Source organism: Chenopodium album, chromosome 5, assembly GCF_948465745.1.
Source record: "Chenopodium album chromosome 5, dcCheAlbu1.1, whole genome shotgun sequence".
Taxonomy (NCBI): domain Eukaryota; kingdom Viridiplantae; phylum Streptophyta; class Magnoliopsida; order Caryophyllales; family Amaranthaceae; genus Chenopodium; species Chenopodium album.
Genome location: NC_137838.1, coordinates 77,429,662 through 77,447,098, shown reverse-complemented (window position 1 = coordinate 77,447,098; position 17,437 = coordinate 77,429,662). Strand labels below are relative to the sequence as shown.

At 33.3% G+C, this 17,437-nt stretch overlaps 3 protein-coding genes and 1 non-coding gene across 4 annotated transcripts; 2 read left to right on the top strand and 2 right to left on the bottom strand.

Annotated features, from left to right (window-relative positions):
• Nucleotides 1-3,471: 3,471 nt before the first annotated feature.
• On the top strand, nt 3,472-6,165 carry LOC145632372 (putative aquaporin SIP2-1). Its single transcript, XM_081684733.1, has 3 exons — nt 3,472-3,881; nt 5,322-5,582; nt 5,684-6,165. The coding sequence occupies exons 1-3, from the start codon at nt 3,588-3,590 to the stop codon at nt 5,843-5,845; spliced, it is 717 nt and encodes a 238-aa protein (XP_081540859.1). The 5' UTR covers nt 3,472-3,587; the 3' UTR covers nt 5,846-6,165.
• A 588-nt stretch (nt 6,166-6,753) lies between these two features.
• Nucleotides 6,754-9,971, bottom strand: LOC145632371 (magnesium-protoporphyrin IX monomethyl ester [oxidative] cyclase, chloroplastic). The gene is made up of 5 exons (XM_081684732.1): nt 9,452-9,971; nt 8,359-8,423; nt 7,840-8,167; nt 7,583-7,681; nt 6,754-7,152 (listed from the first exon to the last, which is right to left on the bottom strand). The coding sequence occupies exons 1-5, from the start codon at nt 9,899-9,901 to the stop codon at nt 6,889-6,891; spliced, it is 1,206 nt and encodes a 401-aa protein (XP_081540858.1). The 5' UTR covers nt 9,902-9,971; the 3' UTR covers nt 6,754-6,888.
• Nucleotides 8,554-8,625, top strand: TRNAC-GCA (transfer RNA cysteine (anticodon GCA)). Its single transcript has one exon. It is a non-coding gene; the product is annotated as a tRNA-Cys (tRNA).
• An 839-nt stretch (nt 9,972-10,810) lies between the features above and the next one.
• LOC145632369 (putative protein S-acyltransferase 4) lies at nt 10,811-16,320 on the bottom strand. Its single transcript, XM_081684731.1, has 6 exons — nt 15,862-16,320; nt 14,437-14,610; nt 13,681-13,986; nt 12,545-12,766; nt 11,619-12,091; nt 10,811-11,229 (listed from the first exon to the last, which is right to left on the bottom strand). The coding sequence occupies exons 1-6, from the start codon at nt 15,913-15,915 to the stop codon at nt 11,205-11,207; spliced, it is 1,254 nt and encodes a 417-aa protein (XP_081540857.1). The 5' UTR covers nt 15,916-16,320; the 3' UTR covers nt 10,811-11,204.
• Between the last annotated feature and the right edge of the window lie 1,117 nt (nt 16,321-17,437).

The following is a 17,437-nucleotide window of genomic DNA, read 5'->3' as shown; positions in this document are numbered from 1 at the left end:
ACCCTGTTATTCAATTTTGAATTTGCTTATCTTTGAACGTCTTTTTGACATTTTGCAATTTATTTTTTCTCGTGATTTTGAACGCTAAAATTGGTTGTTATATTACTATATAGTTGCTCTTAATTGTCGACTAGTATTTGTTGAAGTTGTTATCTAGTTTAGATATTCGACACAAACTAAAATCTTGAGATTTTGGATAGTCAATTATATATAGGAAAGAGAAGGTGTTATGAAACTAAAGACCTGTTCACATTTACTGAACCGAGCTGAACTGAACTGAACTGATTAGAACTGAACTAGATAGAGCTTAAATGAATATTTTATGAGATAAGGAAATTAGGAGCTGAACTGAACAAAACTAAACCAATTGGAGCTGAGATGAATTGAACTGAAAATAAGCTGAAGTGAATAGGCCTTAAATCTTGTCGCTTTTGTCAAAAAATTAAAAAAATTGATGTTGGTTTTACAAGTTTTGTCAAATGTATTTTAGAAGTTACAATACATTATTCACCACAAATATTCGGAAATTAGTGGAGACAATACGCTAAAAGCTACTTTAAAAGTTATTGCTAAAAATGCTCTTAAATTAAGTGTACAAACCTTGACTTTAGTATTACAAAAATCATATTATCCACAATTATCAATTTTATTTCTAAAAATAGTTAATTACTATGTTTTTTTTTTGGGAGTGTGATGAAAACACAACTCTCTTGGTGGGATTATAATTATGAAGTAATCCAACGGTGATATTCTAAGAAGATAATTACTCCATGTTAAGCATTTGTATAATATTTGATGCACTTAGTTAATACTGATGAATAGTGTAACAATGTTTGTTATCTCACAACCAAGAAGAGAATGTGGGTTTCAAACCCCACTTAAGGCACTTTGGAGTGAGAATTCCTTTACCTTATCCCCCCACTTTCAAAGGACCTAACTCGCTAACTCAGATGGGATTGACATATAAGAGGTTCCGACCTGTAAGTTCCTTCTCCTTATCTTATAAAGAAGTGTAATAACAATCTGAGCTTGAGTTAAGGTTAGCTCAGTTTGTTTTGCACTGGCTTAAACTCACATTCAAGCTTATTGGGCTTTATATTTTCAAGCTTATCCTAGCTGGTTATCCACAAACTTGAGGTTAGCCCAATTTAAGAAAATATGATAGATATCTAATAGAGGTATGATATGAGCAACCAATTTCGTAAAATATTACTACTTTGCTACTACATTCTTCATTTTCCTAAAAGTTCACCATCACACAATGCCATTCACAGATAATCATAACTAAAATATGAATTATGAGTACTTCTAATTTCTCTATCAATTATGTGTGCAACTATTCTTATCTATTAAGCATAATAACAAGTGGGTGTTCTCACAATATTCAAATGTTACATTTAGCTCAACTAAAGCCGTTATATCTTCAACTAATACCACTCCCAGTCCATGCAAATGATGTAATAATCATCCAAAATTATTTTGTCCACATAACAAAAATATGATTTTTGAGATGTTATTTCATTCACTATAATTTTGATTGAAATAATTGATAGCAACCTTATCTAATACAGTACAAAGGGGACATGGGCACATGGTATTAATTTTTTCATACTCTCTCTCTCCGTCCTTTATTGCTATTTTAATTCTCAAAATGATAGTCACATTTGTTTTTTTTTTTTTTAAGTACCATTAAATTAATTTTTTTATCAAAATTTCTCCAATTTGCAATAATATTTGTGCAAATTTAACTTTCTTATGTAAATTTTGTTTTTTCATGTACTTTGATTACTTTATCTCTCTACTTTTTTACATACCTAATGTAAATTTATCTGTTCAATGTACTTTTACTACTCCCTCCGTTTTTAAATACTTGCTCCACTTTTTTTTTTTCTGACCGTTTTTAAATACTTGCTCCATTTCTTTATTTGAAAATCTTTTACAATATTTTATTAATTTCTCTCACCGAGTGGACCCAACCATATTAATTCCATATTCTGTCTCCTTCAATTCTCTTAACTACTTTTGATTTTTTATAATTTTTTATTCTTCCACCAACCCCACTACCTCCATATTTTATTACTTTATCCAATTTCTCTTAAAACTCCGCGCATGGAAAAATGGAGCAAGTATTTAAAAACGGAGGGAGTACTTCTTATTTATGTATATTAATTCCCGTGAACATTGCCCATAAGAGACTATCAATAAGGGACAGAGGTATAATTTATCTTTTCAATGTAATTTTATGTCATGAATTCCTACTCAGGTATAATTTTTTACCAATTTTTTTTTAGCTAATTTGATTGAATTAGTTATTGGGTATTGAGTTTTTTTAATTTTTGGTTTATTTGGTTGTATAATTTGTGATGAGTTTGTTTTATATTGTTGCTAGAATTGATAAAGTTTGCATCCAAAAACAACCTATAAAGCGTTGCAAAAACACGGAAATTCTAGTAGTGAATGTAGAAGCTTTTGCTATTTAGAATTTTTAAATTCTTTCATCTACCCCACTACTTCTATATTTTATTACATTCTTTAATTTCTTCTAAAACTCTGCGTTCGTATAGAGAAATAAAGCAAGTATTTAAAAACTGGAGGGAGTATCTTTTATGTTTTTTTACATCATCCTACTTTATTTTACATCCAACTCATTATTTAATAAATTACATATGCACATTATACATTTATACAGTATGAGTAAAGGAGAATTCTTTGTTGGTGATAAAACTATAGTAATTAGCTGGGTAAGCATTATTGAAAAATAGAAAAGATTCCATTTTAATTTTATTCCTTTCCCTAGTGTAACATTAATGTCAATGTCAGCCCAATGCTCACTTTCCAACTTGGCTACTTGCAAATTTGCTACATAAGCCGCCAAATAACGACCAATAAATTAAGCTCATACAGTCCTACCATATGTATTTATACACTTATACAAAATACAATTATACTATGTACGGAGTACTTCTTATTTTAAATTTACGGACATATTTCAAAATCAATCTAGTGGTTAGAGTTCCTCCTTCCATCCCTGTAAAAGGGTTCCATTCTCATTTCAAGTAAGTGAAATTCCTAATTTTTCCCTTATTGACAATGCAACAATTTGACATAAGGGTAATAATAATATGTGTAGGCTTGTAGCCCTTACTTAGGGCTAAAAATAAATATTTAATACATTTCTTAATTTGATTTCTTTATATATTTTATAAGAGTATTAATTTAGAAATGCATAAAAAAATTAAAAATTGAACTGAACTTATTACTGAAAATAATCTGAAGAGTACAGACTTATGTATAGTATTTTTCTTGACGTAAAATGAGAGTAAAAAATATCACGACCATTGTAAGTAATTTGAAAATTTGTAATTATCGTATTTTCAAAATATAACTAATTTGAAATGGAAAAAATAAAGTATTTTTGTATTTTTTTTAAAAATTTAACCAGGCATACCATAACCACTCCCTCCCAAACAAAATATAATTTGAAGATATGCCAAAATACAGAACATTTTCTGTTCTGAAAGTCCAAAGATAGAGAGAGATACACTACCATAAAAGCCTATTGATCAAATACTTTTTTTTACATAAAAATGGGAGAAACTAGAAATGGGTCGTTGTTAATCTCGGATTTCGTGCTGTCATTTATGTGGGTATGTTCTGGTGTTCTTGTGAAAATCTTTGTCTTCCATTTTCTGGGATTTCAACATAATTTTATTGGAGAAATTGTGAAGCTGTGTTTCTCTGTCCTCAATTTGTTCTTCTTCGCTTATTTGGCTAAATTTGCGAGAGGTGCTTCTTATAATCCTCTTAATATTCTGGCTGGCGCTATTTCTGGGGGTTTTAGTCGATTTTTATTCATCATTGGTGCAAGAATTCCTGCTCAGGTATAATTTTTTTTTTTAAACCAAATTTTCAGCTAATTTAATTAAATTAGTTAATGAGTATTGAGATTTTTTAATTTTTGGTTTATTTGGTTGTGTAATTTGTGATGGGTTTGTTTTATATTGTTGGTAGAATTGTAAAGTTTTGTGCTTTAATTTGATCTTACTTTGACTTTGATTGAGTTTAATTTGAGGTCTTTTTTTATTAAATCAGTGATTATGTGACATTAAGATTGTAGTTTATCTTCATTTGTTGTGCAGTATATTGATTTGATGTTTTTGTCAATGGTTGATGAATATGTCCTAGATTGAGATTTGTGAGATGAGAAAGATTTGATTTTATTAGAATTAGGACCTTAAAAACACTTAGTTGAGTACTTAATTGATGTTGTTATTTGTGTGCACGTTCTTTTCGGTATGATGTCGTTCTGCATTTGCGCTTGTATTCGAAGCAAGATCATTGTGCTTGTATATGAAGCATTGTTGTTATATGAAGGGATCTTTATTTGTCGGGACTAAATAGGAAAGTGCTTGATTGCATGAAGCGCGAAATTAGCATAGTAATAAGGACACTCCGAAAACCTTTGGCTTTGAAAATTGTCCTTTTGCCTTCATAACTCATCCTCAAATTGACTAATAATTAAGTGAATACTTATTATGGAAAAGTATTTTACTTTTTCTTGTAGAGTTTAATGTTGAGAGGGTTTGCTTTCACTTCATATTTAATTTCGCTTTATATCATGATTGTGCATCACAGATTCACAGTTTATGTACTTTTTATTGATTGTGAAAGTAGGGAAAATTGGATGCACTTTTATGTTAAGGTTCTAATGGCATTACAAAGGGATTAGACCGTGTTTTGTGAACAAGTGGGAAATTGGATGCATTTTCATGTTAAGGTTCTAACGGAGTTTATGAAGGGGTTAGACCATGTATATCTGACCCCCTGCCCCCCAAATTTCCTGGATTTAGGTGCGAGCCTTTTTAGGATCATTGGGAATTTGGGACAATGTTGATGCAGATGATGTTTTGATCTTATAACTGTGTTGTTTCATCATACAAGTAAGACATTTAGCAAACCTTGTTTAGAACCTGGATTGATTTTATAGTCCTTCAAATTTCAATGTTTAGAGAACTTGATTTTCGAATTTAATGAGGTACATGTACTGTTTAATTGCTGGTCGTTATAATGGTTGTTATGTGGTTTGGAAATGCTCCATTGTTACTACTCGAGTTGAAATCAAAATTTACTGTTATTTGAAGTTTTGAACTGTATGCCTTATAAGTTACTCCGGTAGATAAGGTGTATGGCAATTTCCTTTTCTCAAATTGTGTTTTTTTTTTTTTTTTTTTTTTCCTTCGTGATTGCCTTACTTGGGTAGGATAGTTGGTCTTTTTCATATTTTATAGTTTATCATATTAATCTACTCCTCTCCGTTTCAGGTGCTTGGAGCCATTTATGGGGTTAAGCTCTTAACTCATATGTTTCCTGAAATTGGCAACGGACCAAAACTGAATGTCAACATCCATCAAGGCGCATTGACTGAGGGAGTCCTAACCTTTATGATTGTTTTCATCTCTTTATCATTAGCAAGAAGCATTCCTGGGAGTTTTGTGAGGAAAACCTGGATTTCTAGCCTTTCGAAACTTACACTCCACGTTCTTGGTTCAGACTTAACTGGTGGATGCATGAACCCGGCATCTGTATGTATCTTTACCATATATATGGTCTCTGTCTTGTATGCTATATAAACTCAGTTTCTGAACTCTTTTTTAACTGTCAATTTTGCTGCTTGCCTATGTAGGTGATGGGATGGGCTTATGCTCGTGGTGACTACATAACTAAGGAGCACATTTTTGTTTATTGGCTTGCTCCAATTGAGGCAACCTTACTGGCAGTATGGATCTTCAAGGTGTTGTTTCCAAAAGCAATTGAAGAGTCCGACACAAAGCCAAAATCAGATTGAATTTTGAACAATCTCGACATTTTTTTTTGGCTGTATGGATCTTCAAGGTGTTGTTTCCGAAAACAATAGAAGAGCCGGACACAAAGCCTAAATCAGAATGATTTTTGAATCTCGACATGTTTTTTTCCTTCATTCCCTTGTGTGTGTATTTTATTCCTTGCACTGGTACATAATTAGATATGAAGATAGAAAATTATGGAAATTGTTAAATACATACAGAGTAGCATGAATGGGAACATTTCCCTTTTGTATCACTTCCACTAAAACTAGCTGTAAATTTATCTGAGTTTATTAATGCAAGAAAGTACCTTGCAATTGCATCCTCATCAATTTCCATCTACAGATTCTGGTGTGTATTTCAAACTCAATGACGGTACAAATTAACCCTCTCAAATCCAACTAAGGAGCTTTCGCTGCTTATCAGAAGCCTGTCATCCTCTGCTGATATATTGCTCATATATTGTATTGATTTATTTTTAGTAGCAGGAATGCCTCAATTTCTCTAATGTGGAACACCTGAGAATCTGTTAGCCATAGTTTATGGCTCAATATCTCAACCATTTAGTCGTTGGCTGGCTTTTGGTTGCAAGACTAGCAAATTTGCTATGCAAGAGGTCATACTTGTATATTTTGATACAGTCTGTTGATCTAGTGACTGCTGATCAGTCATATTGTTGAAAGGTGACTTTTATCCGATACTTAGGCACGTTTAAGTAGAAGGGTGAGTTAGAGTAGATGCACCCAAAACGTAATTAAATTCATGTGACTTTGCAGATCACTCTATCTTATTTTGTACCATGTTATTATTCAAAAATTCAAATTATGGTAAAATTCTTCATATATGAAAGCCCGCAACTGCCTAGTTTTTTTTATGACTTCAGAAATTATCAAACATGGAATCAGGGATATTGCTGAAATGTCAAAATCTGCAATTTATAAGTTTACATACTGTTACAGATTCTCTGTTCTCTGGCAATAGCAATTTAATTCATCCTTGAGTATTAATTACTAGAAGGAACACAATACAGTAGTACATAGGAAGACTAATATACAAGCTGTGGCTCAAATTCTGCAAAATCAACCGAACCAGATTCAATAGGTGGCATCAGATATGCAGCCAAGATTTCTGAAACCAGTGCTGCAACTAATGGGATCCTCTTCAAATTCTTCACAAAGCCGATGTCATCAGTCTCCCCAATAGCGATGATCTTCTGATTAATCTCCACCATTCGATCAAGCTTCCTCTTGAACTCTGGGTTCTCCACATCCAGCACGGCTGGGAATATTCTGGCAGTTGTGCGGTTGGTCTGCAAAAAACCAAAGCATCAGAAATTCAATCTCTAATTTTCACAAGCATGATAGAATCACTTAATATGGATATATCCTCTGGTCTACAGGGTATAAGAAGTTCGCAGGTATACGCCTAAGTGGCTTAGATGATTGAATTATAGAAGAAAAGTGTGAAAGGAAGTAGTTAAGCAAGAAGGTAACAAAGTAACAAGCTTCATTTTTGTACTTTAAATAAGCAAACTACATTGAAGTTTGCTTTTCAATTAAACACTACATTGAAGTTTGCTTTAACTTTTAACATTTTCTTTGGACCAAAAAAAAAAGGTGGAACATTTTTTGTAAATCATCAATTTTGACACTTGAAGACATACCAAACACCAAGATTCAAATGTGAGGAAGATAGAATGTACATGAGAACAAAAGCAATCTACAATTTCATCGTCTCACCTCAATAATGACATGCATGTCGAATTCTTTGGTGTTGAGCCCAATGCCTTCATAGAATGCTGTCCTTTGGCAATCGTTGAGGTACATGGTCACATAAACCTGTGACAAACATAGATATAGAAGTTTAAAATAAATGGTATCATTACACACTTTCAGTACTTGTAGTTCAATCTCCCCTATAATTGAGTGCTTGCTTTCAGATCCCACAGCATAAAAGTAGATATAGCAAAGGGATAACTTGTGAATGTGATGATTACCGAAAGGCAGAAGAAACGGGACCAGAGTTTGGCCTTCCAGTCATTGAGGAACTGGGGCTGCGCCTTCATGAGAGCAGAGAAGAAATCTCCGTGCCTGTTCTCATCTTGGCACCAGTTCTCAAAGTACTTGAAGATGGGGTAACACTGGTACTCAGGATTTTCCTTAAGGTGCCTGTAAATGGTAATGTACCTCCAGTAACCAATCTTCTCTGATAGGTATGTCGCGTAAAAGATGAACTTTGGCTTGAAGAATGTGTACTTCCTAGCTTTGGTCAGGAAACCCAAGTCCAAGGCCAGATTGAAATCTGACAAACCCTTGTTCAAAAACCTGCACAAGTTAATAAACAGTTCAGGTGAAAAACTTTTGGTACCTAATTAACATTCAGAGGCTGAAATCACATTGCAATAACATCCACAAGGACCATCCGCAATGCATTGGAACCTCGTGAATATGATCAAAGTTTTGTACAAATAGAACGCATTGGAGAAGTTTTAAGGTAAAAAGTCGCGAAAACATACCCAGCATGCCTGGCTTCATCTCTAGACATAAGAGAGAAAATCTCTGCCACCACTGGATTTGTTTTCTGCAAAATTTAAAGACATCAAATATCAATATGTCACATTGTTACAACAATATCTTACAATAGAATAACTAATTTATATTAGTGCAATAATTCAATTTATATACACGGATTAGCAAAAAGTAAACACTGAGGGTCCATAGCTCAGTGGTAGAGCATTTGACTGCAGATCAAGAGGTCACCGGTTCGAACCCGGTTGGGCCCTTTCTTAATTTTTTGTTTACTTATTGATTTTCCTCTGAAAAAGTTTCCTATTTGCACTTTTTGGAGCTAAATACAAATCACAAGTCCCAAAATTACCAGACTTGAGCTTCAAAAAACCACCAAACAAACACCTAACTTCAATTTCCTAAAAATAATTATAAACTGAATACAATTAGTTTACAACTATAAATTTCTAATTTTTATGTTTTTGTTTTTGGTGACATTGAGCCACAATGGCTGTTACTCCTGTTAGTAATATAGATGACCACAAACAAAATTCTCTACAATTATAAATAAAGAATCATCATACTAGTAAGTGATATAGACAAAATTCGATCTAACATCATATACTATCCCACGACACGACTTTAAATTGCTTACAACTTTACAAGTAAACTTTAGTAAACACACTTAATTGGTCACTATAGTCAACATGCAAAGTGATGTAGACTAAATATAACACAACTTAAAATTGCTCACAAGTAAACTAATAACCCACATAATCAGTCACTACAATTAGCATTTGAAGTGATATAGACGGAATTTGACTCAGGTTATATAACACGACTTTTAAATAATTCACAAGTAAGCTAATAACCCAAATAGTGTTAGTCACTATAGTTAGCATATGAAGTGATATAGACGAAATTTGATTCAACGTCACGGATACCAACCCACCACAACAAAACATAAAATTGCTTACAATTAAACAAACAACCAACTTAATCCATCAAAAAAACATAAAAATAAGTACTACCTCCGTGGAAAAAGTCTAATAGTTGCAAATAATATGTAACGGAAGGTATTAAGTTTAAAAAAAAAAATACCTTGAGCCTCCTACCAAGCTCCTTGTAAAGAAGAAACCCAGAAAATTCAGCAGTACAAGACCTTTCCAGAAACTCGACAAAAATCTGTCTCAAAGGCCCATCAAGCTTATCAGCAGCTTCCTTAAACTCACTGTTTCTAACAAAGTGAGTTTGATTATAATCAGTCTTAAATTCCTGCAAAAGTGCTTCAAACTCAGATTCATTCAGGTTCTTGTTAATCTGGGTGTTAAAAAGCTGCTCCATTTCATCAAAATCAGTGGTGTAAAATCTGGGTGTTAAAAGGGTTTCTTGAATTTCCTTCTTATTCCCCTTTTTTGATGTTTTTGGGGGCATTGATGTTGTGGACATTGATACTCTGAAGCTTTTTGCTCCGGGTCGGGTTATCGGGCTTGGGCTTAGTTTCGGGCTGAACTTTGAAATGGGTTTTAGGAGTGCCATTTCTGCTGCCATTGTTGAGGATTGTGCTAGAGAAGGAGGATAAAATATTGGTGGGAGTTTTGGGATTGTTATAAAAGTGTTTTATTTATTTTTATAATTTTTATTTTTTCATTTTTTTTTTGGGGAAATTTTGAGGGTAATGAATCTGATCCAATGAAATCTAGAGGTTGAAGTGGGTGTTTGCCACGTGTCATGTGGTGATGGGTTGGCTTGATTTCTTTGATGGGTTAAGGACTTAGGGGTTGTGGGTGTTCCAACTTGGCTTTGATATATATGTGGCTCTTCTTGCTCTATTTGATTTGTGTAATTGTGTGAGATTTTTGGAGGTTTTATGGTTTGTAATGTATTGTCCTCTATAATTGAATTTGGTTGATAATTTCATACATGGATAACAAAAATGTGACTCTTTGATTGATTCTCTCCCTCAAAAAAAAAAATGTGACACTTTGATTTACGATCACTATTTATATTTTTCTATAAATCTCTACTTTTAATTATATATGCTCTTATTGCATGGAGCCACGGTGAATAAAGGTAAATACTAAATAGGGTATGTACATATTATATACTGGGTGTACATGTACCTGAGTATGAGATACAAGTGTTACCATGTACTTCTCATTAATCTTCATTATCGCCTTCTCAATACTCTTCATGTATTAGTTTTGTTGTACGCTATACACACATTAAAAGTTAAGCATGGTGCAATCATTTTTTTGGCTCAATGCTCGCAAAGGTACAAGAAGATGAACAAAGATAAAAACCAGAATTTATAACACAACCGGTTGTACATAGAAAATTGTCACTTACCCAATAACCTTTTAAAAACAAATTATAATGTGCTGATAAATATACAGACAATGAATTGAAGGACTATTAGCTATTTAAAAGATTAAACAACCCAACTCAAGTAATACTGTATAAGGGTCAAAACTATTTGTCAATAATTTACAGTTGTGCGAAGACAGCAGTGTAATAGAATGGTACATTTTTTAAGCAACTCTATGAAAATAATGCATTACTGTCAATTGTCAGCTCTTCAAACCCTACAAAACTATAAACCCCAACGAAAAAAAGAGAGAAAAAAAAGCTAAGAAGAAGTTACAATATGTAATCTCAAGTACATAGAATGTTTGGAAATTCTTGTAGGCAAAATAAGGGGGAAATTCTGTGTCATTTCCTTGGAGCTCGACTTTTGCTCCACCACAGCACCACCGAGTCTCAATGTTTTTATGTGCAATATTATTCTGAACTTCACAAGAATCAGACCTTTCATGGCCGAAACATCAACACTTTAGCTGACATCAGTCTTCCGCTATACAGATGGGCGATGATCACGTCTGTTATACAGAGTTGCAAACATAAAACATTGGTTAGACAAGCAAGATATTATGTAAAGTGAAGCAACTAGCTCAGCAAGGGTCAGATATTTTAAAAAGAGTTGTGAATGGAATACATCAAACAGTATCCGATCCAATTAAGTGAAGTCTACTTGCCTAATTAGTTAGCAAATTAAAAAGAGTTGAAATGTCTAATAATTTGAATGACCAAACAATAGTTAGACTCAACAAGTAAAGACACTACCGATATTCACTCTTTGTTCGCTGTCAAATTATTAGATAATTAGCCAGAATTGGGAAATCTAGAGGCCCGAAATAACAAAAAAAGCAGAACAATGTACAGTATGAAATTATGAACAACATAGTAAAGTAAGGTAATCACAAAGCACCTGGGTTCTTGTGTGCTAGGCTGTGCAGCACCATAAGAGCTACTTCTTTGGTAGATCCTTTCACCAAACTCATCTTCAGCGAGGGAGTTATGCAAAAATTTTCTCGGTTCATCATCAACCAAAAAAGGGTCTGCAATCATACCTTCTCCACTATTCTTGCTTTTAACATTGTCTTCCATATAATCATAACTTAAATTGCGCAAAATTTTAGGAAGTGAATAATCTTCTTCATCATGATGCTTATCACCTGCTTCAATGTCTATTTTCTCCTTTGAGCTGAAATCCGTTTTAAAAGATGGGTGAACATGAATCCGTTTGTCCGGTACCTGGTCTTCTTCAGACACAGTTGCCCGGAAATCATTCAATGAAGGGGCTAGTCGAGTGAAGAAGATTTCTCTAAAGTTCTGGAGAATCCCCTTATTATAAGGATTCTCCTTTTTATCATACCGGTAGCGAAAATTTTCATAAGTTGTCTGCACGTGTACAAAGAGGTATATAATAAGACTTGATCCAATAATGAATCAGCCAACATTTCAGTTAAAGATTCATGACAAAAATCAATAATGGCACTAATCCTGTCAATATGAACATGTTTCAAGCATACAGGCTATTCCCAGCATAATGAGGTACATTATACAACTAAATTCTTCATTTCACATACAGATTCTACTTGATACGACTCTTGAGTAAGACTATTATAAACCTCAGTTTACCTTTCTTATCTCTTCTCCCATTTTATTTTATCCATTTCTATATTTTGTTTGGGATTAAGGCTTTGATTGATTGATTGATTGATTGATTTATATTTTCTCTTTATTGTACATTGGAATCTAAAGTGTTAAATTGAGCATCTTACTTTCACAATCATTGAGGTTTTGGAAGCTATAAGAATAAATCAGGTTACAAACACTTAAACTGGAAATTACCTGGTTGGTGCTCATAAGGTAGAAATGGAACACAGTTAAGCCTCCAACAAACCAGATAGCTATGAAGCAGTATACAATCAAGACAACTGAGAGGATATCGTGTGCCATAGCCTTCAAAAGACCCTTTGGTTCGTTCACTAGGCTAACCCAAGAAAATATGTGAACATATAAGCACAGGATTGTTGCCGTAAGTATGAACATGTAGAAGAAACGATAGTTCCGCTGCAAAACCAAGAAAGATGTTATAGCTACATACACATGTGTAAAAACGATAATGAACAGATGCACATTTGTTAGCCATTTTAATTGTGTCAGGCACATCTTTTAATATCACTCTAGCTCCATCTCTTTGCTACAACAATTTGCTAAAAGAAGCCTTTTTGTAAAGCTATGAAACTCATGCTTTAGATTCTGAGGTGCATTAGCTAGGGCAAAATATTACAAACAGTTTACCTGTATGAATCATGAACTTTCAAATACGTTTGCATGGGCAACAACTCTAAGGGCCACGAGTAAAAGACCAACGCCCCATAATTTCCCTTATCATAAAGTCAGTTTATTTCCATAGCCATTAAACCAGGCCAGTGTCTTATCCCCATAAAAAATTAGAAGGCACTTCATTCAGGCTAATGCCATCAAGGCATCAACCTTCCTGGGTCAGACTGCTATGACATTGCAGTTAAAAAAAAGTCAAATATAACCTTAAAGATGGGGGTTTGCAGAAGCATGGGGTTAGAAAACCCTTATAATTCACATAATTATAAATAGATGGATGTTTTACAAATCAGATGCCCAGGGAAAAAACTAATCACTAAAAAACATGCATGGCTACATGCATATGGATCAAAAGCATATCTAGCTAATTATCATATGGATGGTTTTCAAAGGCGAAATGGAAGATGCTCATTGATTCATAATCACACAAATCACAACCCTCCGTTATCCAACTCAAGAATCAATTTGCATTAAAAATATTCCATGCCTAGTGACTAACCCTATTTATTGTTTCTCTTTTCTGAGAAGGTTAGATTAAGGGAAGCATAACATCAAATCAAAATATTAAAACCAATAAACACATCACACAAAATATAATATAAGCTTAAAAATTCTCAATCTTGTGACAACAGGTTACTTACAAGTCCGATGCACTGACCAACCCAGGGGCAGTGATGGTCAAACCGCTGTACACAGTTGTTGCAAATGGAGCAATGGGAAGCACGCGGAGGGCGATAAAGCAAGCATGTTTCACAAAACTTCACCTTAACAGTGTAGCCATTCACTAATACATTTTTCACTCTAGGTATTCTTAAATGAGGGTGCCTTCCATTGACCCACTCCATTGAAGGGTTTGTTATATCAGATTCTTCAGGTTCAGGGGGCCTCGAATTTCTTGGGACTATTCCAGGATCTCTCCCAGATGTCATGTATAGAAACATTAAGTCCTGCAAGAGAGTGCATTGACGATCAGATTATACAATTATAATCAACAAGACAGCATGAGTAAAAACTAAGTGGTGTTCTTAGATTATCTGAGTGTTTTGCTTGCATAAATCATTTCTACTTTTAGCAATACTGTATGAGTTTTAAAAACTTTTGGGTTGGGCCGGTTGGCAAGGAGAATTTGTTTCCCTTAACTATTTCTCTTGATCTTGAGAGATAGGTGTTCGTTCAGTGGGACTCAAGGAGTCAGGAAGCCTAGAGGAATGATATATCATCCTCCTGTTCTTCATCAGTTCACAACTGCACCTTCGTCCTTAACAACCTTATCCTAGGAGGCTAGGAGAACTTGTGTGCTTATATTCTTTACATAAAATTTGAAGCTTTTCACCAGAAAAACATATACATAGAAGCAGTGTGAATTGTGGTGTGGATAAGCACTAAACAAAACTTACCAAAAAGGTTAGGAATAGTCCAACTGCTGCTACAGGATACCATTTACTGTTGTCTTTCGCCTTCACAAACACCTTTATACAAAAAGTCAACGCTGGCCCGGCAATTAAGAGGTTCGACAAAAACATTGATCCCACATCAGGTCCAAATATCAATCTTCCTCCACAGAGAAATTTCTATGAACACAAAAAAAGAATATCAATCAGCAGGTATGCTTCCAATTCTACTCATAAGAGGCTTTGAGACAAATAAGTTCATACTTCAGCTTTTGCACTAGATAGCATTTGGAATAGCATTGGATCTTTCAAAAATAAGAATGGGAATTTTATCAAGAATTACTTAATCTTTCAGAAAGTAAAACCAAAGTTATCTTTTAAAGATCAATTCAAAATCGATCATGACTTAATCTAATTTCTAAGGGGTACTAATAGCCTTATACACAACACCCCCCACCAAGTGAATCCATTCTTAAGCAGGGTTTGGGAGGTCTATATGTATGCGCTTCTACCCCTTGAACTGGTACAATGCCAGTTTATATAGGACTTGATAGGGATATGATTTTGGCACACCCTTAATTGATTTTAGCACACCCTTAATTGATTTTGGCACACCCCTATGTGAGAGCACAATTTTCTATGCTCTTCTCACAGAGGGGTATGCCAAATCAATTAAGGGTGTGCCAAAATCAATTTCCGACTTGATAGTAGCAAACCTTATATGAAATCTTAGCTAAACCCAAACCTGAGAGCATATAGGTCAACTGCTGTTCTCTCCCCCCATCTGATCTTCTCTTCCTATAAACATTCACAAGTCTGATCTTATCTGAATTTAAGCTTCCACTTTGACCTTGATTCGACCTCCGATACCTATCAAAGGGCCCCTAATATCTAGCAGTTAACTACCAAAGAAAGACTGCTTCATTCAATCCAAGACAACTTTTTGCACAAAGCTGAGATTTTTAAATCCCATTTGGGTGCACTGCTGGTTACTCTTTGCATCAATAACCATAAACCCTACTCGGAAAAACCCTGATAAATTCATTATTGAAACACAAGACTAAACCCTGATCATACAATATGAATAAAAAGCTGAGCCTGATCATAATTCCCTCAAAAAAAATTCACAGGTAAATATCTAGTAATATGACAATTCAACCATGATTTCATTTAATTAAACATATGAAACCCAGTATTAATATCATAAAATCATTCAGCTTATGATAATCAATTGAACATAAATAAACCAAGCAAAAACAGATAAAATCATCATATCATCATATTGATACAAATTCAATATTAGATCAAATAAACAATTCAATCATTAAAACCCAGAACTTTTAAGTTAAAATGAGAAGTAACCAATTCAATATTAGATCAAATAAACAAAGTACAACAATACAAATTTAATAGAGAAGAAACGAAATTTACATTATTGCCCCTCCAAACTTCAAATAGCCTCTTGGGTTTGTTGGTGGCCATCATCAATTGAAAGCTTCAAAAGACCCCCAAAAAACCCAGAAATCCCAAGAAATTCTCAAAAAAATTCTACCTTTTCTTACATCTGCAACAATCTTTAATCACCCTCATAATTATATCAAATAAAATCCACCAAAAAGGAAACAAAAATTACTCAATTCTCTTGAAAAATCACTATTCAATGAAATTTCAAAAAATAGAAAGAAATTAATACAAATCAATAAATTCCCTCAAAATTTCCCAGCAAAATTATCCCAACAAAAAGATTAGATCTTTCGAATTTCTGAGCTTCTGAGTCTTCTCTCTCTTTCTTTTACTTGTGAAACAGCAAAATAGTTTCTCTTTTCAGAATGTTGAAAAAAATGAAAAATTCCCAAATTCTCTGACTTTATTTATTTTATTTCTTTATTTTATTATTTCCTTGTTTATATTCTCTCTCTATAATGGTATCTGGCACGTAGCCGTAGTCCACGCTGGAAAATGGCGGAACTTTCAATTTTCTCGCGGTTTTTCGGGTAGATTATGGATTTTTTTATCAATATAAAATTAATTGATTATGATATTTAAGACTATAATATCAACATTGCTTGTCAAAAAAAAAAACAATAATATCAACGTTAAATACATTTTTATGCAATTATAAATTATAAAATTATATATAATTAAATTTTGAGAATTCATGTTAGTTGGTTTTTGGTTGGTCCGACCAATATACGTGCTGCCGTATACCAATATTAGAATTTGTCTTCACGCGGTTTGGTTGCCTTTCAATTCATCGTTGATTTTGCTACCATCACCAATTCACCATGCATCCACTACAACGCTAAATAAATAAATTTACAAATATGATAAACTCGATAAGAATTATTCGTGTTTGAGCTAAATAAATAAAATCTAGTTAAAGTTTCACTCGGTAAGAATTTGACTTGTTTAAATTTAAAAGTAAATATGTTATTTTGTAGATTTGCCAAAGAACCAAGTTTATAGGTTTTATAATACTTCATCAGTAAATAATATCCCTTTATTACAATTACTGATATTTAACAAAGGAAGTAGATTATTATCTGATAATGATTTTTTAAAGGATATTATACATTTGATTTTCATTTATCTAAACTTTATCGAGTTTATAATTTTTTAAAAATATACTCCTCAACGTTTTCGTCTCAATTAATAATTACATTATTTGACTTTTGCACAAGTTTTTGGAAAGATGTAATGACTTAGTATGACTTGCTTAATTAAAATGAATATAAAACACAAGGTAGTGGAGTTTGGTTGATTGAAGTAAGGAAAAAATACAAGACAATGAGATTTTGTTGATTAATAGTGCATAAAGAAAATACAAGTGAAATAATACAAAGTAAGATTTTGGTTTAGGACAAGTTTTTTTTGGTTAAATTTGACTATATTTGGAGACGAAATCATAGACCTTTTTTCCTTAGTGAATTGAAGAGCTTTCAGTGAAAGACTTTCACATTAATTTCAATTAGTAGGGCGAATGACATTGCTAGGAACTGCCGCATGA